At 48.9% G+C, this 26,084-nt stretch overlaps 1 protein-coding gene and 1 non-coding gene across 5 annotated transcripts in view; both read left to right on the forward strand.

Annotated features, from left to right (window-relative positions):
- COP1 (COP1 E3 ubiquitin ligase) overlaps nt 1-19,646 on the forward strand; it is a 131,292-nt gene extending 111,646 nt beyond the window's left edge. For 2 of the 4 annotated variants that reach the window (XM_054072614.1, XM_054072615.1), the window contains exons 19-20: nt 15,464-15,508; nt 17,382-19,646. In XM_054072614.1, coding sequence (XP_053928589.1) covers nt 15,464-15,508; nt 17,382-17,399 — 63 coding nt within the window. In that variant the 3' untranslated portion in view covers nt 17,400-19,646. The remainder of the gene's footprint in view (nt 1-15,463; nt 15,509-17,381) is intronic. The other 2 variants (XM_054072618.1, XM_054072616.1) reach the window with 1 other exon arrangement.
- Nucleotides 13-137, forward strand: LOC128852974 (small Cajal body-specific RNA 3). The gene has a single exon (XR_008451144.1). It is a non-coding gene; the product is annotated as a small Cajal body-specific RNA 3 (non-coding RNA).
- Nucleotides 19,647-26,084: the final 6,438 nt, after the last annotated feature.

Raw genomic sequence — 26,084 nt, forward strand, 5'->3', positions numbered from 1 at the left:
CTGCTGGGGCCAATTGGGACCTGTCGTGGGCAAGAGAAATATGTTTTGTCCACCGTGGCAGTCTTCCTAGAGCAAAGTGGAGGTCTCTGTCTGCTTTAGGAGAGACGACTAAACCGGATCGTTCCCCTCCACACACGGGTGTTATCCCGTCATGTGCCAAGGCAGCTCCTGCAGCGTCCTTGGCAGTGACTGCTGCCCAACCGCGATGTCCCACCACGTGTGGACAGCCCTTGGGCAGGGCTTTGTCTGCAGCATCCAGAGCTAAGTGTAATTGCCAAGAGTTAATCCACCTCAGTAATTAAAGCAAGACTGCAATCATAGTTATGGGGTTTTGTATTAAAATGCCCTTTTTTTGGCGTCCTCGTTAGGCTTAGCAACCTGGCAGTGGAGGTGTGTTCTGGTTGTGGATGTGGCGCAGGGCTGCGCGTCCTGAGCCTCCCCTTCCTTCTCGATTTGTCTTGCTCTTCAAGAAACAGTCATTTGCTGCAAAGCCAGGTTTGCAGCTTTGATGGAAAATGACTGTGCAGAACCCCATCAAAGCCGTGCGCGCCCCAGAGTCATTTGAAACGAACCAAATAAATCTACAAGGCACCTTGCAGTGCGTGAGCGCCCTGGGGTGCCAGGGGCCATCGCCTGTGGGTTGCTGGTGTCCCCAGACAGGACCAAGTGAATCTTTGTCTGCCCAAAAAGCCTGGGGAAAAAAAAAAGGAGAAGAAAGGGAGAAAGGATGCAGTTGCTCTCTCTGAGGTTTGGGCTGATTATTAAGTGCTGGCCCGCTGCCTGACGGCTGTCACTGCCTCGCAGAAGTGAGACGGATCTGGGAGAGGTGGCTGCAGCTGTGTTGCTGGGAAGTTGTGCTTTTAATTGCTAATTAAAGTTACCTTTTGCATTTGGGGTTTTCCTTTTTAAAGAATGACATCATATCACACAAGAAACTGCTGGCGTTGTTTATTTAAAGCACAACCAAGCAGACGACTTGCTCTTGCTACCCGGTACGTCTGTATTTCACCTACTGCCGACTTTTTTTGCTTTCTTATCTGTTTTTTTATGACTTCTGTCCTGACAGCTCCTGTTCTTCCAGCCCTTGACTCCCCTCCCTTGCAGACATAGGATCCTGTAATGTTTCCCCTTTTGTCTTTATAAACAATACGCAGGCAGTCTAATAGCGCGAGTCCAAAGTCAAGGGAGCTTTGCAGATTCAGCCTGACAACGTGTCTCTCTGAATTATTTAAAGGCCATAAACAAAAAAGCCCAACTTGGAGCTTCAGGTGAGTTTTCATTCAGTATTGCAGAGAATGCCTGATAGGCGAGTCCTGCTAATTTTGTCCATTTAAATCCAGGAGATTTAGTAGAACAGCAAACGCAATTAGAATTCAGGGTCTACCTCCTGGTGTTCCTGAGGGAGGGGAGGTTACAGGGAGGTGAATGAGCGAGTCGAGGAGAGGGGAAGTGCGAGGGGAATGGAAGAAGGCATTTCTCGCTACCTGCAAGCATTGTGTGTCGAGTTTGGGGTTTTCCCCCCCTCTCACAATCAATGACCTTGTCTGAAGACGTCTTACATTTTGTTTCTAACGTTAGTCTGAATCCCTGGTGGTTGTTTTTTTAACATCCTTTATTTTTAAGTCTCTGATGCTTTTCAGCGGCTGAATGACCCGGTGATTTCTGATTTCCAAGGTGCATTTTTTTGTTGCTGGTTTGGCTCATCCGTCTGGATTCAGGAGTGGTTTAGATGGATGGGATCGGGGAAGCACACAGCAGAGCACAATTGAGTCCTCCAGATGATGCAAAGTTCATTATTATCTTTTGAATAGTTCATTCTGCAGAACTAAGTAGGGAAGATGTCGTGCTTCGCTTTTATTGTACTAAAGCTATAAAGCTGTACTCTCATCATTCTTAATACCTAAGGCAGAGCTGTCTTCTCTTCCCACTCCCTTCTCCTCCCAGATAAATACAACGGAGAAAGCATCAGTAGCAGGATATTAGAGGAGCGACCTCATATGTTTCGTCTGTACTCTGCATGCTTTTGTTTAATGAAGTTCTTCACCTTTTATGTACAGTCAGACCTTATTAAAATTCAATTTACTGTACTGTCTTTTTCAATACCAGCCATACAATTAGGTAATCAAAGCCAGTATTTTGCAGTGTGGCCTGACTTTGAAAACTGACCTGCAAAACTGCTTCGTGGGCTTCGACATATCTTCTTTCAGGGATTCCAGCATCTCTTTCAGTTTAGAAATGAAAGATTGCTCTCTTCCCGACAGCCTCGCAGACACGGCCGAGCTCAGTGTGCAGCTCGGCTCCCGTTTGCCTCCCATCATAGCAGATTTACAGAGCCGTGCTGACCGTGAGCCAGACCAGCTCGAAACGCGTTCTGGGCTGTAGGTGCAGAGATGGTTCTGCTGGCTGGGGGAGGATGCCCAGCTCTGGTTGCCCCATCCTTACCTGTCCTTACCCTCTACCAAAGGGACAGAAGACAGTGAGCTTTTTTAAGCATAACCCTCAGACTTGAATATGTGCAGGGAGAAGACTTCAGTAAAACTGGATGTTTTTTACCTAGTTACTACTCAAGAGTAGAATTGAGTTTGTGACATTGAAGGCAATTTTGGATGTCAAAGCCTGCTGCCTGCAGGTGTAGGCGCTAAGCCATTTTTCGTTGCCGATCTCAAGTTTATCAACATCTCTTCTCCTTCATGATTTTTCTACAAACCCTGGCTGGTGAAAATACTTGCCCACCACACTCAGGGCATTTTTGAAACAGTATTTGGAGGAGAGGAAGCTTCTTATTTCTACAGACTAGAGAAGGCCACGTGGTTTGGTACAGCTTGCCCGACCTCATCTGTATTGCAGGAGGCTTCAGGTATGTAGCGCTGCGCTTGATCCTGTCATAACATTAGCTGAATTGGATGCTGGAGGAGAGCAGCAGGTGGAGAATTCTTTCAAGATTAATGGAAACTTTTGTTTTACCTTAATTAAACTCATTCCTTAAATCAAAGGCCTCTTTCCCAAACAGTTCTATGTTATAAATAATGTTAGCGTAGGTATAATTTTGTGAATCTTGTATGCATACTAATGTTGATATTTGTGCCTTGATTTTTCTCTGCAAGAAACAATTTGTCCCTTTTCTCTCATTGAGTCCTGGTGATTTTACTTCTGCAGCTCCCTGTGTATATGTATGCGTGACATAGAACATATAAGAATGTTATAAATTATATACATATATATATATGTCACATACACACATAATGTAGGATTCCGTGTTCTTAAATGTCCTGTAGTGAGCTGTGCAGCTGCGAGCTGGGCTACCTTGCAGGGAGGTACCCTTCCCTCTTCTGTTCCTGTCCCTAAGCAGCCTCCAGGTTTGGTTTCCTGCTTTGCCTTACTTCTCCTCCCCTTGCCGGAGCTCTGCTTGCCGCACGGATGCGTAATCCCCCACCCTCCCTGCCTGCAGCCTCAGCTGGAGATACAACATCTCGCAGACGCTGTCATTTCCCCCCCTTCCCAGACAGCATCCTCAGCGCTGACACTTAGACTCATGGTTCTGTTTCTGTTGCTATTAGATATACTATTCCTGGTTTAAAGAGAAATGAAGGCTTTGATTTCCGTGGCTGCCAGACTTCTGGCCCCTCCAGAAACACAATTAGAGGGCTTGCAGACACAGAGAAACAATCCTTCTTTTCCAGCTGGCATGAGCAAAACTTTCAGAATGGTTAATGTTTTGTAGCTATCGAGCGCTTGAGTCCCCTGCAATGCTGTTCCAAGACCTGCCTTACGAAACAGTCGGGATTTTAACCTAAGTCCAGAACTTTCGAGGTTGGTTGGCTAAGGTTACTGCAGCACCAGGGGTTGAGTTCCGTTTGGTGGTGGGATCCCACTTGAAGATGGATGGGGATTTTGAAGGGATATTATTACAGTTAAAGCATACCAATTAAATGTCAGAATTCAGGTTGCTTTAACATGATGCTATTTTGTATCTCTGTGTCAGGCCAGTCTTAGAGGTGGAGGTGACTTTCATTAGGACTGTGCAAGGAAGCTACAATCGTCAGGAGATCCAATTTGCTGTGCATTGTCCAAGCAGACAGCGAAGTGACAGCTTCCTGCCCCAAAGAGTTGACAGCCAAACCGTATAAAATGAACAGCAGCAGAGTATGAATCCATTATCAGTTTTAAATAAATACATTTCCTTAGTCCATCAGCTATTTCATGAGTTCCTGCCAAAGTGTTCCGCTCGTGCTGACCCAGCCAGCCCAGCTCAGCTTGGATCCCTGCGTCGTTCCTAACGTCTATGATTAACCCTTTCTCTGCACTGATTGCACCATCTGTGGCTGTAATGCATTATTTGTTCTTTCCCTTTGAGGGGGCGGTGGCATGTGAGCAGTTTGGTATGGTTTTCCTTTCCAGGCCTCTCCCACTAACGCTGCCCAGCATATGTTCCTACCAGTTATACGGCTGTGAGACCTCCTTCTCCAGAGGTTCATTTGGGACTTTATCTACCCTGTCTTAAGCTTGTAGGAGCTTTAATGCCTTAGTATTAGTCAAGCCTTTCTCTCTCTTGCTTTAATTAAGTTACTTCTGTGTTATTTAATCTTCTGCACACCCTGTCTCATACTGGGGGTTGTGCAGGACCTGGTGACTCTGCAGTAAGCAACACTTCCTGCGTGGTTCTGCTCGGAGAAGGAAGGCTCTGCATCCTACCTTCGTGAGACAAACTTCAATACTTGTGTCCCTGAACCATAGAGATCCAGTGGCCAAAGATGTTGAGGGGATGAGGGAGACAGAGCTCCTCTTGGTTTCAGTGAGAACTTCTGAAAATCCATCCAGCCTTGCTGAGAGGCACGCGCTTGGATTAAAGGGATCATCTGAAATGATTCATCATTAAGGAAACCTAAAGCATTTCCACAGTGTGTAATTTGCATACAGAGTAGAATTTGTGATTTTTGGAAAGAACAGGGCCGGGCTCACCCGGTGTGGGTCGTGGGGCTGAATTCTAGATGGCTGCCAGGCACTGTGAGAAAAAAAACCATTCCTGATACTTTGGACAAATCAGTTTGGCTGTCAGCAACAGCCTCAGCCCCAGGAACTGGTGTTTTTCCTGTACCAAGTGAGGGAAGCAAACAAAAATTGCTGGATCTAGACCCATAGGTTGAGAGGAGCATCCTCAAACTGCCACGGTTGTGTGGGTGCCACCGTTGCCCGAGACCACCACAAAGATCTCCTGGTGGTGAGAGGGGATGGAGAGATGGCAGAATGGGCTCTGTGTGACCTGAAAGACAGGTTAAAATGTACACTTATAGAAGAATGAAGATAATGGGACTCCAGATTTTCCAAGATTCATAAGTATTCAGCGTGTTGTGGGCAGAGTTAGGAACCCTTCTCCTATGCTTTCTGGTGTGGGATCCTGGTGTGAAAATCCCTAGGGGCTGGATGAGCGGTCTGAGCACTTGGGAGAAACAAGACGCTGATGTAGGTCTCGGATCTATGACTGCTGGGTGAGCGTCCTGCGTCCCGTGAGCTTCGATGTGTGTGTGGCTCTGAACTGCGGGGTGGGAAGGGCTATTAAGTGTTCTCCAAACCCCTTGGCTGGGACCCACGTTGGACACGGTGTGTTCAGCCACCCCTGGCAGGCTGTTGCAGCTTAGCATTGATTTTTAGCATGCTTGATAGCAGCGGTTTGTGCCCCTGGTCGTTCGGGAGAGGAATGCAGCTGGAACTGATTTCTCATCAGCAAATAAGTAAATACTACACTTGAGAAAAGGAATGCTTATTAGGAGAGTTAAACCTTAGCCGTGTTTCTCCCTGCTTTTTCTCTTCAGCTTCACTCTAAATGTCTGTATTAACCTTGGGAAAATCAGAGTGTCTTGCCTCGGTTTCCCCATGTGTCGAAGTAGTGTAATGTTTAACTACCTCACCGGGGCATTTGTTACACTTAATTAATGTTGTAATGCGTCTTTGGTTCCTCTGATAGAATGTGCTGTGCGAATGCTAAGTTGTTTTTACTGATTGGATTGTTAATTAAATGTGCACATACAAATGATTTATTGGCATTAGAAGAACTAAGACTTAATAATTTAAAATATTAACATCAAGGTGGTTGGGTCAATTTTAAACCTGTATCGTTCAGCTGTTTAGAGACTGAAACTAATGGCACTGGGCGAGGGAGGGGAGCAGGAGCTGGACCAGCTAATGGGATATTTTGTGGTATCTCTACGGGGGCACTGATTTAATAACAGGATCCGAACTCGAGCGCCTGGCCTAGAGTGCCACTGGCAGTATCAGTGATCACCTAGCGGTGATCCCTCTTGGCCCAACTTAGCGGTCACCTGTCGGTCTTGGGAAGAGTGTTCTCCAGTTCAACACAGCAGCTGGTATGTGATATTGGCTCTTTTGTGTCAGGAAAAAGCACAAAAGAAAGGGTCTGAGGGGCACGCGTGCATCTCCCAGGCTGCTAAGGTGGATCAACTTATCCCGTTGGAAGCTCCTGGCCCAGCAGCGGTTTGTTCCCACAAAATAACACGGTGTTTCAGTCTCGAACCATGAGGCTTCTGCCTCCTTACGTTCTTCTATCCTCTGCTTTTTATCCGTTTCTGAGGGCCACATGAGAATGAGCTGTGGTTGACAGCCCAGACAGGGGCGAGAGGAACAGATATGTCACCCTCGCGCACTAATGAGTTCAGAGGCCTAGAAGTGCAGAGCTAGGAAGAGGAGATGGCATGTGGGAGCAGATACAGTTGGTTGATTGGAAACTAGGACCAGAGAGGAAGCTTAACCATCATCTGTCCCTTTGCTGAACCCAAGAAAGATGTGCACGTCGGTGTCGGTGCCAGCATGCCGGAGGCAAAAGGGCTAAAAAGAAAAGGAGACTGTTCTATAAGCAGGATTTTCAAAGGTGGATTCACAAGGGAGGGAGAACGGAGATGGGAAGATGTACCCAGTGCTGTAGAAGAGGCAGTTGAAACTCAAGAGTGGAGTGCTGAAAGTAGGGTTTTGATGAGAGAGACCATGCCGGGGACAGTGATCTCAGAAATACAAAGCCCTGAAGGATATGGGACAGATGGTCTGGGAAAGATGAAAGCGTTCCTGCACAAATTGCTGATTCAAGTGCCAAGATTTGAAAGAGAGAAGTGAGCAACTGAGGAGTGTCGGATACAGTTGAGCTGGAAGAGAAGGCACTGACTTGGTAGAAAGGAGAAGGAAGAAGAAAAGAGAAGGTAAGAGGGATGAGGGAACACATTATGAATGTGAAAGAAAGAAGTGTAAGAGAACCAACTAAACATGAAGGGGAGCTTAAAGCAATTGGAGTTTGCCCTTCACAGTAAGGCAGGGAGAGTGTTGTAAATTAAAGAGGTCTGAGGAGCTGGGCGGCACAAGAAAAGATGTCTTTGAACATCTCGGGAGTTTCCCACCAACATCCGTTCCTTCCCAGTGCAACAGCTGAGAGTGGTAGTCCTTGCTGTGCTTGAGGACTGAGCTGTGCAGCGCTTGTAGGTTGGACCGGTCTGTCTAATTCAGGGTAGCTTGATCTGAAAAAACTTTTTGTGTTCTACTGATTTCTCATCCTCTCTCATGTTCGCATCCTCCACTCTCTGGGATTCAACTGCACAAAATCAAAATCTAAAACTCCTGGATTTAGGTCACATTTCTGAATCCTCTCATGCAGATGGGTGGCTGTTGCTTCAGGTCACACGTTTTGTTTCTGATGAGCGTTTGGAAGGGAAGCGTACGCAACAGCGATAGCGAGAGTAATGATAGCACCCCAGGGCTTGGGTTTGCCACGTACAACACTGATGGGCAGGGCAGCGTGTCCTTGGCGAGGGCGCGATTAAATTCATCACCTCCAGCATGATGTAATGACTGAGCGCAACAAACAGGGGAAGAGAAAGGAGGAAAATGTATTGGCAGTATAAACGCCGCTCTTGGACTGTGTAGTTGTCAAGCAATGTACAACGTTGCATTATGTAGAACTGCCAAACAAATATTTGGGGGCTTTAAGTATTAAGAGAATAGATGCTAAAAGCTGTTTTCACTAAACTAATGCCTAGGCATTTCCTGTGCTTTTGCAATATTGATGCTAATGTGTTGCATGTTTATGTATACGGGTGTTGTAGGCTTATTGCAAGCTATATTTATATACTGCCGCCGCTTTGCTCAAGGCCTTGAGCGTGCTGTTTATGGGGAGCGTCTGAAATCCCAGGATATATGACCGTAGGAACGAGTAGCTTTAGAGATGCTGTCACAGATAGATGGGCAGTGGAACTCAGTATTCCTACGTGTAGAGGAGCAGACCTGCCTGTTGGGGGTGGGGGGTTAATGCCAACATAATTTAGTTTTGAAATATGCCTCCCTACCTTGCCTGCTGGGGAGCGTGCAGCAGCTGTTAGAGCTGTGCTTCACTTCGCAGGAGGTGCAGAATAATAAGCCTTTGACAAGTTATTCTCATCTCGAATTCTAAATAAATTAGGCACTCATCAAAACCAGTTTTGTTCCAGAACAACTAAATTACAGAGGCGGTCGCCTGTAACTATCAACAATTCCTGGGTTGGGCTCTGCTGGCTGTCTCTCCTGCCTTTGCAGAGCTTTCTTTGCCCTCTTCCATCAGTCTCGTTGGCCTCCGTTACCATGTTGAATTCAGAAGATAGTGTACGAACGAGTAAATTGGTGCCTGTGTGCGGCATCGTACACCTGCATACTTCGATTTTCTTCCAACCTGGTCTTCAGTTGCCTCGTTGGTCTTGTTTTCTTGAGCGCTACATGCTGGAAAGAAAGGTCGTGCTAAGAAGAAGTGATTTCTCACTTGGCTGAGAGATAGCTTCCTACTTGAGTGTGTCCTGGAGCAAGCCTTGGGCTGCTCTCCTCTGGGCACCCATGGGCAGTGAGTACAGAGACGTGGGTATGTATGACAGCAAATACAGCATCCTCTTGTGGTCTCTTTGGTCTGAATAGGAGTAGAAGAATGCATTAAGTGTAAAATCCAAAGATGAGAAGACTGCTTCTTCGGGGATCAGGAAAAATGAATGTATTCATGTATGGAGAGTCACAGTTAGAAAATACCAGCTGTGGAAGCGTCAGAATACTTTCCTCAAGTACAGAGGTTAAAATCTGGAATTGCAGCAAAAGGAGGGGAGGGATTGAAGGAGATGTTGAATTTCTACCTGCACACACTTCCTGGCGAGATGCACTTCATCTTGTGCCAAAGCTGCAAACTCTGTGTGGTGTAGGATGATGAAAACACTAATTCGTTTGAAAGCTTTTTTTTCTGCTTTATAGTGTGTCCCTGAATTCCTACGTGAGAAGAAACCATACACGTGTGCATATGGTTGTAGGCAAGTCTTTCTATAGAAAGCGAGCCAAAGGAGTGCTGTCATCTGTAAATCAGTGGGTGAATGTGTTAAGAAAACACCTTTATTATGCTGTGTGGTTGTAATTGTGCAGTGTTTGTAACCTTAAAAAGGCAAAAGATTGTGTATTTGCAGCTGGATCTAGAAGGAAGCGCAGGCAAGAGCTTTTTCAGATCGACTGAGTTGTTGCTTTCTTGGGGCACCCAGATAAGCCTAAGGGGACTTTATCTCCATGTGTACAAAGGAATTACCTTCAGAATGAGGTAAAAATACCATTTCTAAGGATTAAAAGACACCGTTTAGGCATGCGTGTTCTGCTCCGAGTTCAAAACCTATGGAGTTGGGTGTTGCTGCTCCTGAAATGTCTCAGTACAATGTGTTTTATGTGTAAAACCTCATTCTTTAAAGAAGTGCTTGGTTTCAAGAAGTAATTAATTTCTGCAGGGGCCTGATGTTCTCAGAATATATAATAATCCCTTAAAATTGTTCAGAAGGGATTAATGTTAGGTGAGTGTGATGGCATCTAAAGGAGATTGTGGCACACAGGGAGATCGTGGGTCATGCACCGCTCCAGCCATCCCACCGGGCACCCCTTCATCAATAATGATTGTATCGCAACAGTGTGGAAAAGAAAATAAAATTCCGTGTGCGGCACATTGTCCTGCTGGGAAGAGATCCAATCTAGCAGTTTAGCTTTCAAAAGCCTCTCGGATTTTGTACACTGGGGGTTCATCGTGTTTCATAGGTTAGAATTGGTAATTTCTTTCAAAAACAAAAGCTGACTTGAGTCACACAACAAGAAAATAGCCAGGTCTCAGGAGAATTAGAATGAAAAGCCATTAGAATCTGCTAATTAGCAGATGAAGAGCAGTCGAGCAGCAGTGGTCTGTTGGGGAACCATTTTCACATATTTTGGTGTATGAAAAGACTTTGTGTGTGATGTTGATGGGAAAAGTTTCAGTGAAATATGTCTTGCAGGTGGTCTGCAGCTCAGCCTGAAAAGCCAATCCCTGAGTAATAGTTGCCGTCTTCGGTAAGGACTGAGTACCTTTACTTTAAGAAAGGGCTTTATGTCCAAACAGCACTCGATTTAGTTCAACTATGTATTTTTATTCTGCCTATAAATGACAAGACAATGACCACTTCAGTGCAAGCTTTCATAGCCACTGTATTTTCCCATTGTATCACCAACTTTGCTTAATTAGGCTCCAGTTCCTTTGGGTAAATATTCAGGGTTTGCTGGCAGTGCGTCCGTCTGCTTGAAAGAGAATTGCTGACGAACCAGCCGTTCGTTAGCAAAAATGTCTACTGGGGTGGGAAGGTGAGAAGTTGTTAATTTAAAATAAGATCTTTAAGAATCCTAACTGTGAATCCGCACAACAAACCCAGCTAAAAATCCAGAAAATTCACGCTTACCTCAATGACGACTGCACTGGAAGTTTGAGGTGACTATGCTTTATTCGTGCGGGAAAGGGGGACAACAGAGAGGCACAGACTTCATGGCCTGTAGTTATTTCACGTGTGCACGTGAAACTTGGAGACGCATCTTGTTTCACATTTGCGTCTTTGTAATCCTAAGGAACCATTTCTTCAGCCCCTCGCATTGTTGATCCCCTGCCTGTAGAAGGTAGGGGAGAGTGTATTAGTAAGAAATAAATCCATATTGTATCATTTCTCCTTTAGCCAAACTTTCCCTTTTCTTCAGCATAGGCCTTGCAGGAAACACAGTCAGGTAAGCTTGCCTGAAGGTTAGTTTTGTCGGCACGGAGGAGCGCTGCTGCATCTTTTATGTGTTGGCTTACATGGCCAAGCCATGGTTCTTAGCTACCCACTGCAATTCTCGACCCTCCAAGTGCTCTAGTTCTGGTCCTGGTAGGACCAGCTTTCCCAAAACTACTGCATCTACAGACTATAGAAGCGTAGCTTATGTTCACTAAGAAGTGCTCCGACTCACGGTTTCACTCCCAACAGAAGAACCAAGATGTTTCAAAGTCAATATCCAGGCTCTTCCTCTTGTGTAGACCATGCTCCAACTTTTCCTTCAGTGTGAGCTTCTGAATTTCATTTTAAGGATTGATGTACGTGCGACAGCGGAGGAGGGGTGGTCTCACAAAGAATTATGTTAAAGGAAGGGGGAAAAAAAATGTGAGTGATTTGTGCTCCTCTTGCCTGTTCTGAGCCCCTCTGAGACAGGCTCTCTGTTTTATGTCAGGAAAGGAAGGTGATAAAATACTCAGCTGTGATTTTGCTTGAGCCTTCTGGCAAGAGGAGTGCTTAACTCCTGGAGCACTGCGGCTGGAGGTGGGCGTCCACGGTGGGTCTGTATCAGTGAAGCGGGATGGCTAGAGATGAGCCTTGCTGTTACAGGGAGGAGGGCTCTGCAGCTTAGCTAGAGCATCTCTCCAGAGCTTTCTCTTGCTCCACAGAGTTGAGTGTGCTTGGGTATCAGCGTGTGTCCCTCCAAAGTGGTCTTAACAGCTGTCCATCTGGGGCAATATTCATTTAGTTCCTACTTCACGATGTTTTCTTCCAAAAAAAATGTAAAGAAAGAGTAGAAGAGCCACAGCCTCAGCTGTCTTTTATCCCCTATCACAATGAAGCAGCTCCAATGACTTTTCAGTTGTTCATCTGAGTTTCCTCAGGCTTCGTGAAACATCCAGAGCATTTCTCATTCTCTTAATGCCGACTGCTCCTGTATGAGTACCAGCAGTCAGCCAGACGTTAGTTCTCCTCTCTTCCTTCCCTGTACAAATTGCTTCCCCACGGCCATCGAAATACAGGGCTCATCTAGGAGGGAAGGAAATCGGTGTACTTCAAAACCCAGCTGTCACCGGGTGAATAATTCCTTCAAATGATGAACGTAGCAGGTATCTCATCTACTCAGGAAGGTCCTAAATTTGATTTTGTTTTTCTTTGCCATCAAGAATGTGCTGCAGAAATTTCTTCTTTTGATGCAATCGATGAAAGTCCCTTCAAATCCCAAGGGCAAGCGCTCCTAAGTTCCTGTGGGTGGACCAGTCGTGGTCATCCATTGCCACGTCTGGGAGATGTGTCAGGTTCAGGTTCAGGACACGCGTGCTTCTGTCTGGGCTGTCTTTGCTCTCAGGACTGATTTACAACTTTGTTTTGCATAGTGCCCTCCTCCCTGTGGATATGCGTCCAGTCTGTAGGCAATAACAAAGATTTGTGGTGGAGTCAATTCCTTCCTCACGTCAAGGAACTGTTTGTCAGGCTTCCCGTAATACTGTCACTGCGGTCAGGGAAAAAGTTGGTGTATGCAGAAGACTATTCATGAGGCTGGATTTCCAGCCCTGGAGCATCTTGGAGCTGTTCTGGACCTGCACCCTATGTTAATCTTGATGTGAGTCCTGAGATGCATCTGCATTTGTCAATTAATATTCATAGGTAATGCCAAGAAACAAGAAGATCCATGCTTTTGACATCCCTGGAGCCTTGAATTTTTCTATTGACTTTACAGGGCCAAAACTCTTAAGCTGTCTCCTGTCAATTTTATGGCTGTCCCTGACTTGTTGAGGTGCCACGTTATCTCATCGCAGGGCGTTGTTTGTCCATTTTTCTTGATTCATTTTTATCTTTTAGCAAAGGCAGCTGGCACCTTCTGCCTCTCCTGCCAGGAAGCGCTACAGATGCTAACAACCTCTGGAAGGAGGCATGTCTGGAGAAGAGTCATTTCGATGACTGGTTTTTCAAGGCAGGACTGTTCAGTTAGGCTGGACCTTCCAACAGCCCCGCCCCATCTCGGCTGTGGGAGTTTCTGATTCCTGCAGAAAGCCAAGTTAGGAGGGATGAGTAAGGCCAACCCTTCAACTTTCTCGCCCTGCATAGGAGCGTCAAGTGATCACAGTGAAATAGCACATGCAACCGCAATGGATAGTGATACCCTTTTTCATACCTAAGAGAGAGGGGAAATAGGTGTTCTGCCAGTTAAGTGCTTATGGTGGTTTTCTCTTGAGGACGTGGTGATTCCATTCCTGCGTGTCCTGGCAAAAGGATTGATTCAACATGCACACGGCTGTCGCGAGTTACAAACCTATAGGTCCAAGCAACTTCACGCCTTGCTTGGGTGTTTAACATGTTGACTATATTGGCTGTTTTACGGGCAACATGAAAGGAAGAGCTTTGTTTCTTTAGAGGATTAAAAACAAGTTACTTAGCTGTGTTCCCGGGGAAGCAGTGCGAGGGTGCCTTAACAAGCGAGTCGCTGTTTGTTCGATGACAGATTTGGTGCTAATTTTGCTGCTGTCGACTCCCGTTTGCGTCTCGTGGTTGTGGATGAAAGCAGCAGAGCAGTGATTAGCTCAGCCCCTGCTGAAATAAAAAAACCTGGTGGCTTCTGAAGAACAAGGGAGTGAGAGTATATTACCCTCTGGCATTTTTATTTTATTTAGCGGGTAAAACTGTTCATTGAACCAGAGTTCATTTACAGTGGTACCCCAGCAGACTGCAGCAGCAGGATGAATTACCAATCACTCACAGTGCAAACAGGAATCATTCAAACCCTGGATCATCTGTACTCAGCAGTTCAAGTCCCTTGCACTGCACGCTAATAGCTGCTAGTGTCTCTCCCTTGCCTCCAAAATCCTATCTGGCGTTCCCATCCCTGTTTTAGTCCCCAGATCACATTTATATCCGCATTCCCCCTGGTAGGCTTTGATTCTAACGCTGTTAACCAGAAGCTGAGCGGTTCACAGGATTAGACTCTTTCAGCCACCAAATTAATGGAAATCGGAGTATATTCTTCCTTTGAGGATACCCTTTCTTTTCAGGAGCTTTGACTTGGAGGATCATTGGTGAGATAATATCAGGAGTCTTAACTAATCCCCTAATGGTTACAGCAGGGTGAACAAATCTATCTATAACAATTAGCCCAGTGGTCTGCCACAAGGCTACTCTTACTTGATAAGAAGGGGTTTGCATTGAAAGGGAATTCTCTCCTTTCTGCTTCGAAGGAGAAAGCTGTGCAAAGTCCTCTTGGTGATGCAGCATGCATCCCTGGTGGGGCTGAGTCGAGCCGGCTTTCCACTCCCTTTGGAGCAGGGTGTATTTGAGGCAGTGAGTTTATTAAAGATGCATGTGTTAAGTGATGGGATAATTATGGCAAGTTTGTCTAGGGATGCATAGCAGCAGTGAGAGAAACTGGAAAATGTGTCTGAGAAAAGATATCAGCTGTCTTTAGAGAAAACAGCTCGTGGCGAGCGGTTTGGCAGTGTGTGTTACAACCGCTGGCACCAGGCTGGATGTGGGGCCCCGCTCCGGGAGCAGTGGTTCAACCTCAGCACCTCCGGGGCTGTTGCCAGCGCCCCAGCGCTTACGTGCTTTAGGTTTATTGGCACTGCAGCGTTCCTTTGGAATCTTCTCCGTCTGAGCAGTCTTGGTTTGGGAGGGCGCATCTGCTCATGCCGGTGGCATCAGGAGTGCGGTTTGGAGGTGGAGGCTGTCTGCTGCCTGTGCTGGCACCCAGGTTTTGCCTGGAGATTGCCCAACTAACACAGCAGACCATTAGCTCGCAGGCAACCAGGATATCTCCAAAGGCAACTCCGTCAGTTGGCAGGAGGTAAATAGCTGCTGCCTTTCTGCATAAAGCAGGGCTGGAGCCTCTCTGTTTATCTTCCCTTCCAAACTGGGTGTATCTGCGGTTGCTCTCTAATCTCTTCTCTTTGTTTTACTTGCCTGAAACCTCTTGGCTGTGGGAGAGGTTGTGTGGCTTCAGAACCAGAGAGGTTTTGTCATGGTGATTACTCGGTTTAGTTAAGGCGCTGGAGACCTTTGTCCATACGCTGCCAAAAGATGAAAATAATTATTATTATTCGCCCACTTCATAGAGTGACTGTGAGGATTAATTCATGTTTGTAAATTGCTTTGGAGATTTAAAGCTCTGTACAAGCACTGAGGATTATTGCTTTCTAATTCTTCAAGGTAATATAACTTTTATAAAGACTTTTAGCCTCGAAAGCATCTTGGAAATAGGAAGAGTTAAGTCCCTTTGAAATTAGATATACTTCTAATGTTTAAGATCAAAACAACTGCTGCTTCTCTGCTGCTTCTTCCAAAAAATGAAATAAAAAGCAGTGACAGATTTGTGATCGTTTCTCTTCTTTTTTTTTTTCCAGGAGTCCAACGTGCTGATTGCTGCTAACAGTCAGGGTACAATTAAGGTAAGTTATTTCATGCATCTCCTCTTTAAAAGCTTGAATCTGTTGTTAGTAAAGAGCAAGGTCAGAGAAACTGTACAGCCAGGAGAAACCATTAGAGGAGGTCATCCCGACTGTAGAAGTTTGTAATTCAAATGATGTATTTGCCTCTGGCGCGTGGCGGAGTGAGCAGACAGCGCATCAGCAATGAAAGAGAGTTAAAGCGAGGTGTCAAAAGCCGCTGGCGGCTGCCCAGCACCCACTGCCCCTGCACCGCTCCTCGGGGGCGCAGGGGCACAGAGCAGTTGGCACAAGCATCTCCCCAGGCTCCTGCTGGTGTTTGTGGCGTTAACTCGCCAGCATTAACCAGAGCCCGTCCCCTGGCTGCCGCTGCTGGCGCGGGTGCTCAGAGCTGAAGGCTGAGCTGCTGGTGTGCAGCTGGCTGGAGCAATGCTGGAACCGAGCGGGGCTGCTCCCTGGCTTCGCTTGGTGGCGGTGCCCAGGCTGCCTGCGGCAGACGGGAGAGCAGCAGCCTTCCCCGTGCCCCGAGAAGCCAGCGTTCTGCCGGGTTTTCAGCACTTGAGTTCCAAGTCTTCCAGATCGTCTGTTCAATGTATTTCTACTCATGAAATGTCAGACAATGTGGAGGAGACGCTGTCCTTTGCGTGTCCATCAGGCAGCCGAGCAAACCCAGGCTGCTGATCCTCCAGAGAACCCCGGCTCTGATGCCACCCTGCGTTGTGCCCGGCAGCGTTGGGCTCCACCATGCTTTTCAGGCTCGGTGGCTAACGCAGCAAGCTCGTGGGCCAGAGCTCTCACAGTTTGCTGCTGCTAAAGGGGTTTACTCACTGGTTGCAGAGTTACGTGCTGGATTGTCACTCAGGCCAAGGTCTTCATCCTGATGTCCCCTCGCATCCCTGTGACAACAGCAGCTTTCTGGAGCCAGACCAGAGTGGCTGGTCTCAACAGGAAAATCACAAAAAAAAAGCAGGAACCGGGGAGACCCGAGTGGTCTCTGTTTGCCTGCGTGCCAAGGTTTCTTTCTTTCCTCCTTTTACGGCACGAGTGCCCTGGTTACTGCTGCATGTGGCGCTGTAGCCTCCCATCCGTGAGGCAGCTGAGCAGGCTGTGGAATTGGTCGCTCGTTACTGTGGTCACTTCCTCCTTAGTAAAATGGGCAAAAGGCACCGGTGCTTTTGATATCTTGAAGTGAATCCAACAGCAACAGGAGACTGATCAGAGAGGAAAGGTTTTGCTCGTGCGTTTTGCTTGTTAATGAGAGAAGGTGGAGAGACAAATGTGCAAGCTGGCAGGGCTGTCGGTGCTCTGGTCTCTCCATTTGCCGTTGGCAGCAGCGGGGTGAAGGTGGGATGGTCTGGGGGAGGACTGGGTTTGCACAAACCCACTCCGATCTGGAGGCAGATGCTGCGCCAGGCGCAGAACCCGTGGGCTAAAGCTCGAGAATTCCCCCAGGCCGGGTTAATGCAGGCTGTGGCAGCCCTCAAAGTCACTTTTCTGCCGCCTCTGGACTGTGCCTTCAGAGGCTCCGCACCGTCCTGCTGGCGTGGACAAGGGAAATGTGAGCGCAGAGGGCTGAGAACAAAATCTCTGATCTCTCGAGATTTCTGAGAGCTGGTTTATTGTGAGGAGTGGAAATGAGGCAACTGTGGATGGGTTTGCTTCATGCTGTAATTTATCCTAGCGCAAGCAGGCATAAAAATCGGGATCCTTGCCAAGTGCTTATCCCATTTGTGTGGTATTATTGCATGCTGGTGAATAAAGGGTAAGGGGTGGAGACGGCAGAGTCAGTCCTGTCCTAGTGATCTATATGCTGATGGAGGAGGTAATGAATGTCATAAATTGCTATTCTAAATGTCTCGTCTTCCCTACTAATCAGGTACTGGAGCTGGTATGAAGGGTTTTCTCTCAAGGCATGAGGTACTTGGTCCTGCTACAGTGTTCGTCTGGGATCCTCAGCGGGACAAGAAACCAAAACCACCTTGATGTTCCTCCCCAAAACCATCATGTTTGGGTTTTTTTCCATTTATGAACTTTATAGGACATTTTGAGACACTGGAAACACCAGTGAACTGTCTGCCATCAACATTAACTCCACAGACTTTGCTGCTGCTGGTGGTGGTGGTATGGTTGTCTAATTTTTATGATAGGAAAACAAATTCTTTTAAATAAAAACAAAAAGGAATAATAAAATTTATTGAGCCACAAGCTGAAGCTGGAAGATTCTCTCTTGTTGCATATGGGAACAGATTTACTTGGGAAGGGAGCTTACAGGACCACACAGGGCTGTCTTCAGTTGTACATCTCTGGTTACTTTCATCTGGACTGTTCCTTCATCCCATTGGAAAAAAGAAAGTGTCTAAGCCTTACCTGGACATGCAAGCAATCTGCTTTGAGATCCCATCATGCTACGTTTCGGTTGTTCCTTTGATTTATTTTTCTTTTAGATACATTAAATGTTGAGAAATGTCGCCGAGGATGACACTGCTGGAGACCGAATTCCTCTGGTCGTCAAGAAGAGAGGGGCAGCTTCCCCTTCCTCATCTCCTTTCGCCCCTGCCTCCACCCCGAGGGGCAGCTCCCAAGGAGGGGAGTAAGTATTCTTCTGTCCCCTGGAGCCTGGGCCTCTGCCTGCCACCAGCAGCGTGCTGAGATGAGGTGACCTGCAGTTGCCTGGGACCTGGACTGACCTCACCAAGACCTTGCGGGATAACCATCTCCCTCCCCTCTGACCTGGCTGCGCTTGACGATCTCAGCTAGAGGAGGAAGCTTCTAGATCCAGTTACCAAAGCCCTGCACCACTTAATCGCCCGTGTGGTCTGGTTGTGTTTGCCCCTCTCTGCACACCACGGAAGCCAAACGTTTAGAATGTTGTAATAAGAGAGGGGATGGAGTTGGTTTGTAATGTGTTTCAGAGCCATGATATAAGTAGCCTTATTTTTAATGGTCATGCATACACTTAATTGTACATACGGAGGGGGAATAAACCATGATGCTAAGAGTTGTTGTTGCTTTGTTGGCAGGACAGCAGGAGGGGTAAGAAGGTGCAGATGGGCTTTATGAGTAGCATTCATGCTGAGCTGTCAGGATTGCTGCCAGAACTTGTTAAGCTCGAAAGTGGAATTGGTGGGCGTAGCATCTTTTCCTGGTTTGGGGCGTCAGAGGTGCAGCGATACCTGTAGGAAGTGGTTTTGGTTTGCAAATAGAATCTCTCTCTGTTCATTCATTGCAGTCCCCGTCTCCCTTGTGCCTCTGAGGCTGAGATTGCTGCAGGGACTTGGCTGGTAGTCCGGCTGGTAACAGCCTGATTCTGGTCTTCCCAGAAGGATTGTGAGGTCTTGTGACATCCTTTGGTCACAGGACAGAAAAGCAAAAATGAGGACGCTCTTGGGCAAAGAACAAAGGAGCAGGGATGAAGCCTTTCAGAGGCAGGACAGATCCTGTCCTGGTTCAGTGTTGGTGCCCGTTTCTGGTGGGGTCGCGGGGGACCAGCAGCTCTGGTTCTCAGCACCTGGGACACACTGAAATTGCTGTTGGCTTCTGGAGTTGTCCAGTGGGGAGAAATGTGATGTTCAGCTCTGAGAGGTGTGGATTTCTTCCATGATTTCTGGCACGCCAGTGTGGGGAAGAGCAATGAGAGGAGGAAGGAAGAGAGAGCAGGGCACGCTAGCGCGTCCTGCTCCAAGGTGCTGTCTGCAGGTCTCCATTGTATGAGTCACTGTGGCAGAAGGAAACAAAATTGGTTCCTTCTGTCTGACGGCAGCTGTCTGACGCGTCCCGCTGAGCACTAGCTTGATTTCCATTTTAAGAGAATCTGGTGCTGGGTAACTGTGCTGAGCTGGGCAGAGCATCCTTCCCAGCCAGGCACCTCTGAAGGCAGGGCCGCTGCAAAAAGTGCCGTCATCGCTCTTGCTCCTTCCCCTGGTTTCGGGCGTGGGTTTCCCTCAGCTTCTGGCTTGTGTATCGATGCCTGCTAATCCATTCTGCGAGCTGCTGTGGCTGCCGTTGCCCCCCTGCTCCGTGCCACGCAGCCGCTGCTTGGCAGGTGACCTCATTCCTTCTCTCCCTCCACTTGAAGGTCCTCTGTGTTTTAAATTGAAATCACTTTGGTGAAGCTGAGATCGTCAAAACAAGAAAACAAAACAGCTATTTTGAATGCTGTAAGGTTGGCTCTTGAATTAAACAGGGAAAACTGTTTAGCATCATCCGCCTGTATTTTTTCAGTTTTCGTTCTGTCTCAATCATGATCAAATGCAAATTTGGTGTCTGGCCCTAATTAGAAACACAGCAGCTCATAAACACACGTCGATGGCATTTTTGCCTTTGTCTCTGTGTCACAAGCTCCTCCTTCTAATCCCCTTAATTTCTTCCCTGCAGGTAATGCTTTGCAGTTGACACAGAATTGCTTACTGTAATCTTTTGTTTTTAACAGCATTCAGTCAATATGTTTTCTAATTAGTAGCCTCCTTAACGAATGGTCCCTATGAGGTTTTCAGCCTGTTTAGAGCCAGGGAGTGGCTGAGTTTCAGGAGGAGCCTCCGGAGGTCTCCAGTCCGACCCCCTGCCCAGAGCAGGCCTTGCCTCGAAGTTGGATGAAGTTGCTCCAGGGCTTGGAGGTGTTCACAACTCAACCGAGCAAGGACTGGAGATTCCTAAATCTCTCCGGGAAACTTGTTCTAGCGCTTAAGTGCTCTCCTTGCGAAAATTAATTGCAGATGGGGGGCACTTGGAGTCTTTATTCTCATTTTCTTCTTTTGAAAGAACTCTGTTACAAAGCCCTTGGCTGGAAGCTGACCCAGAACGGTTTTGCCTCTAGCGCTCGTGTCCCTCTGAGAGGTGTTGGGTGAGTCAGATTTTGCTTCGAGAAAGGGAATTTAAAACCCTGCCTGGCCAGCCTGCCTCTTTAATTAATTTTACAGCATTTAATAGAAGAGTAGGAGGAACATGCCTCAGTGCTAAAAAGAAATTCAGCGCTGGAGGGAGTCGAAGATGATGGTCAAGGGGAAGCTGAAATTCATCAGCGTGTCAGGGCTCTTCAGCAGTGAGCACGGACGGCTGCTAATGCCAGCATTCAACCCGAGTGCCGGAGCCTTGTTTGTTTAGGGTAATTTTGTTTAACTATGGCAGGTCATAATGACAGCAGCGGATAATTGGAAAGGCAAATCTATCTCCTTCCTGCTGAAAAGTCTCCTTTCTTTTCTCACTGCTTTTTGAAGGCCAGAAATACCCAGCGAGGACCTGCAGCAGTCCAGGGGCAAAGTAGAGCATTCACTGCAGCATTTGCCTTGAAGAAAGCACCTTGTGTGCCGGCAGCATCCCCGTGACTCCAGCATCCAGCAGAGGGAATTGGGGAAGACACAGCCACTCCCCACGAAGACTCTCTTTTTTGAGGTCAACTTCACAAGATCCTTCTTGGCGTGGTCTCCAAGAGGTGTTTGCCGTCCTCTCAGTGGTGCAGAAGCCACATCCTGCGCTTGGTCCTGGGTATAGGGTTGTTACAGACCATCGGTAGGAGCTCAGGGACTGTCACCTGCTTTAAATATTGAGGAGCGGAGGGGTTCGGCTAGCGGAGACGTGTCCTTGAGACCACGGGAAGCTGTGAGTTGTAGCAGCATCTTTGGCATAAGGACCAGAGCCTCCATCTTCTCCCTTCCGGAGAGGCACCTGTAGTGCTAATCCTCACAGCCTTCTGGTAATCGTCACTGCATAGTTTGCTTTAGTTTTACTTTGAGTGAGCTGCAAATGGGTTCTTGATGTGAGGTCTTCCCATCCTTATCTCTGTTCAGCTACAAGGCAGTGTCTGGGTATTCTAAGTCTTTAGCGTCCGTATAAATGAATTATTAATAAAATGGTTGGGTTAAAGCAAGGCTTCTTCCTCTGCTCCACGTGCTAACTGGCACTTTGAGTTGAGCAGGCCTTGCAAAAACACTCTCAGATCTTCCCAGCTGAACTTTTGCACCTTAAATCTGGCTTCGGCTGATGGTTGGCCATTGTTGCTCAGCAGAGGCAGGACAAGAATTTGTCCTCTAAGATCAAGCAGCAGGAAAAATTCTTGGGAGGGGGAAAAAGTGAGGGTTTTGACATCTCTTAGAAATAAATGATGGGAAAGAAAACTAAATATGAACCTCCCTTTGCCAGTCTGCAGTGCAAGGGGAGAAAGCGGTTCCAACTCTTCCAGGCCCAGGACATCTCGCAGGGCTGCCTGCTTCGTGAACCGTTCGGGTGAAGGAGGGCTCCGTGCACCTCTCGTAGCCTCTTTTAATCTGCCTGGAACAGCCAGTGTGTGCGACGTGCCTGCTACCATCAGCGAGCTGCAGTGGAAAAGAGCTCATCAGGGAGTAAGAGAGGGAAAAAAGTCTGTGACAGCTGCTTGCCCAAAGCCTCTGATCCATCCGGGGCAAAGGGAGAGGAAGGCAGGGTATTTTTTTTCCTCTCCCAGTTTTGCCCGCTCTTAAAGGCATTACCATCTCCCCAGTCTCTTTGGGGGGACACAGTACTTGCTGCTCCTGTTTGACTCCCAAAATGTGGTGGTAGTGGGCAATGGGACTGGCTTTCACCTGGAGACTTGCGTGAAGTAGCAGAAGGGTGTGAGCTCCAGGAGCAGCTCAAACCCCGTCATCCTCCCCGAAACCCCCCCGCGCCTCCGCCCTTCCGAGGGCTGGGGAGCAGGCTGTCACTTAATCTTTTAAAATCCATTCAGGCAGCCAAGGAAAATAATTTGGAGACTTTTGGGGACAAAAAAATGTAAAGGCCATCGTTAGTTGGCATGAGTAATAGTATGTGACAGCTGAAACCGAGCCAGCAGCGTGAGCTCAGCGTGAATCCCAAACGAGCGAGCGCCGATGCGCCCTCCCAGCCTGCCTGCCTTCCCGTCACCCCTCTCCGCACCGGGAGCCTTGCTGGGGAGGAGGGCGGCCCTGGGGGTTTGGAACTCAGAAGTTAAATGTGTTCATTTAAAGGTTACCTCGTTGTAACCCTCTCGGCATCCTGAGCCTCCCAAAGTGGGCTGGTGAACACCGAGGGGCTGCGGAGAGCCACGGGTACGGTGCTGGGCTCCCATGCACCCAGCCCTGGAGGTGTGAAGGCGCTGGACCATCCCACACATCTCCTTCTCCAGCCCTGCAGTGAGGATGGTGACTGCCAGAGGATGAGCCACTCGTGCTGCAGGTGTGACCCATCCCGCCGCCTGTCCCTTCATCCATGGGATGAGCAGGGCTGGGTAGGGAAAACACTCAGCAGCTCTGATTTGTCCTCAGGGGCCTTGTTTAAACAACAAGTTTGTCTTGATTACAGCACTTAATCTGACTTGTCAAAATCCCCGTGAAAACATTTAGGTGTTTAAGAGAGAAAATGCACTCATCTCATCCTCCAAGACCTGAGCAGGAGCAAGTCTGAAGGCACCAGCCCAGCCCAGCTGCTCCCGTCCCATCGCTGGTGTCCCAGGTATGTGCTGGGGGTGCTGCCTGTGCCCCCGCGGCCCCGTGCCAGGGCTCCGCTACCCATAGAGTAGGGGGAGTTGTTTTATAGTTATTTTATGTCTTGTTTTAATTGTTTTTGAAGCTATTAAGAGCTGGCAGCTCTTCCCTGATCCTGTGGTGACCAAAAAACATCCTGAAGCTGGCATTGATCTGTGGAGCACAGAGCAGCCCGGGGCTTGATGGAGTCTGGGGACGTAGAGGGGAAGCGAAGCAGGACCGACCCCTCAAAGTCATAAGAGCATCACGCTCGAGCTGGCGCCAGACGGGCGCCCGTGCTGGGGTGAAATGGGCCAAAGCCCAGCAGACCGCGATGGCTTTGCCGCCAGCACGGCCCCGGCAAGGGCAAGCGCTGGGCTGGGGGCAGTGAGTCCTGGGGGGGAGTGTGGGACAGGGCTGGGGGGAAGGTATGGCTACAATCAGAGGAGGAGAGCTGATTTCCAAGCTCTTAAAATGTGATGAGAAACGATGGGTTGATGTTGCTTGTGAAGGGCAGCAGGGCTGGGAGGGTTGCATCTGTTTCAGAAGTTAAGGAGCACCTTATGTCTGGGTGTTAGCGGAGAAGACATCCCTGTGTGTGCCAGCTCACCCAAAGCACGGAGGAGGAGACGGTAGCATCGATTGCGACCTGTGTCACCCCTTTTTCTCCTGTTCAGGTTTTCCCCGTAAGAGATTAATGGGAACTCTTTGTCTTCTAACATGACTACCTTATGAATTCTCTGTCTTGCCCTCATTCTTTAAATTACCCACATAATAAAATATGTATTCAGTGATTTCAGGTCATAATTTGATCTGCTTAAGGAAGAAAAGGAATGATGGAGAAGGGTTGCCGGCATGCTCCGCTCTCCTCCATTTATCTTTATTTATCATCTTTTGTTCCCGTGCGCAGCCAAGTGATGGAAATGCCGGTACCCGCGTGCTGGTTCCTCGCAGAACAAGTTTCTCCCGGTACCCCCAGCTGGGCAGGACCCCGTGAGCCCCCCGGCTGCCCCCAGCCTCGGTCTGCAGGCAAAGGTGATGTTCAGGGCGGTCGAAGGGCTGAGCCGTCCCCGCAATTCCTGCTTTGCCCTTGCTACCCACGGGCTCGGTTTGACCCGGCTGTAAACTGGGACCAAGTTTGCCCCCGTGCAGCCCTCGGGTACGCGGTGGCTTTTGTGGGACAAGCTGGGGGGGCCCTGGGCTGCGCCCAACCCGCCGGCAGAGGCGAGGTGCGCGGCCTCGTCCCAAGGCAGAGGCGTGGGGTTAACAATCATTCCTTCATCTCTGCCATGGGGCAGCCGTGGGGCTGCGGGACGGCCCTGCAGCTGCCAGGTGTTCATTTTAGTACCAGGTGTTCGATGTGAATGTGGTTTTTAATGACTTTAACGCTATCCTGTGACTTCCGAGAGCCTCGTGCGCAGCAATAGCGGCACTAAAGGGCACTGCGTGTTTTAACAAAACCCCAGAAACCTGTGGTGACCCAACGCTGCCGGGGGCTGCTACAATTCCCACCGGAGCTGGGAAGCTGTCCGTACTCCATGGGGCCCTGCGGAGCACAGAGAGGGCGTCCAGCACCGTGCAGCCATCCAGGGGATGTCCCCAGCGCGGTGTGTCCCGACCGCGGGCACCATCCCCTCATGGGGAGCAGGACGCACCTTTGAGAGGCTTTTAGCCTCTTCTGGGCAGAGGAAGCGGGTTCTCGCTTGGCTGCACCGCACCAGCCATCGCGCCGAGGGCGTATCGCGCCTCTTTGCAATAAAAATCAGGGTTTAGAATCCTGGCGTTTAGCGCGGCTTGGAACGAGGTCCCTGGGGCCCTACCTTCCCGGTGGCGGCTCACACGGCCACTCGGCTGCGAGCCTGCAAAGCCTCTCCTTCCAGGGACGCAAAGCCAAGGGGCTCCGCGGCCTGGCCGGGGGTCTGAGGGAAGGCTTCTGGAATGGAGGTTTTAGGGGTCTTCACCAGCACGCCGAGCTCCGTGCCCCCAGAGGCTCTTTGCCTCTTGCCTCTGCTTTTAAGGGCTATTTATTCCGGCAATGAAGATGCTCTCTGCATGGCCGGCGCCGCTGATGGATGAGAAAGCAAAGGCTCATTGTGGTGACGATGCTTTAATGATGATGAATTGTTAGCGTGGGTATCGCTTACCCTGGACACCTGGAGAGAGGGAGAAAATCCAAACGAATGTGACCTGCCCAGGGAGGTGATCCGACTGCCCCGGGCGTCTCTGAGCAGCTCAGGGTGGCTTTGCTGCTGCACCTTCTGCCGTGGGCAGGGGCGCCGAGGGGGTGGAAAAAGGGGAGGCAATGCCCCAAAGCACCTGGTGTGATCTGCAGAGCTGGGAACCGCCGTGCTTTGCCAGGGTGGGAGTGGCTGTGCTCAAATAAGCCGTCTTCTCAGTGCTACTGTGTTGGCCGTGGGAGCCAGGAGGGAGATGTCCAGCTTGCTTTGCTGGGAAGAACCTCAGCGCATCAAAGAGGTTGGGTGGTGTTTTGGCAGCAGAGGAGATGCCTGACCCAGCCCTCTGTCCCTGCATGCCTAAATCCCCTGCTCGCCGGGCAGGCTGGTGTCCCCATCCTGGGGAGTGCGGGTGCCACTGATCGCTTGCCAAGTGAGTTTTGAGGCTGTGGAGTGACACCACCGTGGTAAAACCCCCACAGCACTGCCAGCCTGGTTCTTTGATGAAGTCTGAGCTCCAAGAGGGACCCTCAGAGGAGCTCTTGTGGAGTGGCACCTCTTCCTACAGCCCCCGAGTCCCGGCACTGGCATCTCAAAGGGGATAGTGAGGTATTGTATTTGTGGATGGGTCTGAGCGCAGGTCAGCAGCAAAGTCTCGTCTGCCTGTAGATGAGGGTGAAATAAAGAGAGTGGCTTCTTCCGCAGTGGCGACAACTTCCTCCAAGGTGCTTTACTGACTTCAGGGTCCTTTGAATGCAGTGAGATGTGGATGATGCTGGGAACGAGCAGGGAGAATGCTGCCAGCGGCACCCTGAAGCCCAAGGCTGAAGCAGAGCCTCACAGCCACTTCCCCCCAAGTAGCAGCAGCCAGAATCGGAGCTGCCCCCCAAGGTCTTCTCCTGGGGCTCTCCCGGGGATGCTCTAGAAGCGGCTGGGGTGGCAAAGGATGGACAT

The sequence above is a fragment of the Cuculus canorus genome, chromosome 8 (assembly GCF_017976375.1).
Source record: "Cuculus canorus isolate bCucCan1 chromosome 8, bCucCan1.pri, whole genome shotgun sequence".
Taxonomy (NCBI): Eukaryota; Metazoa; Chordata; class Aves; order Cuculiformes; family Cuculidae; genus Cuculus; species Cuculus canorus.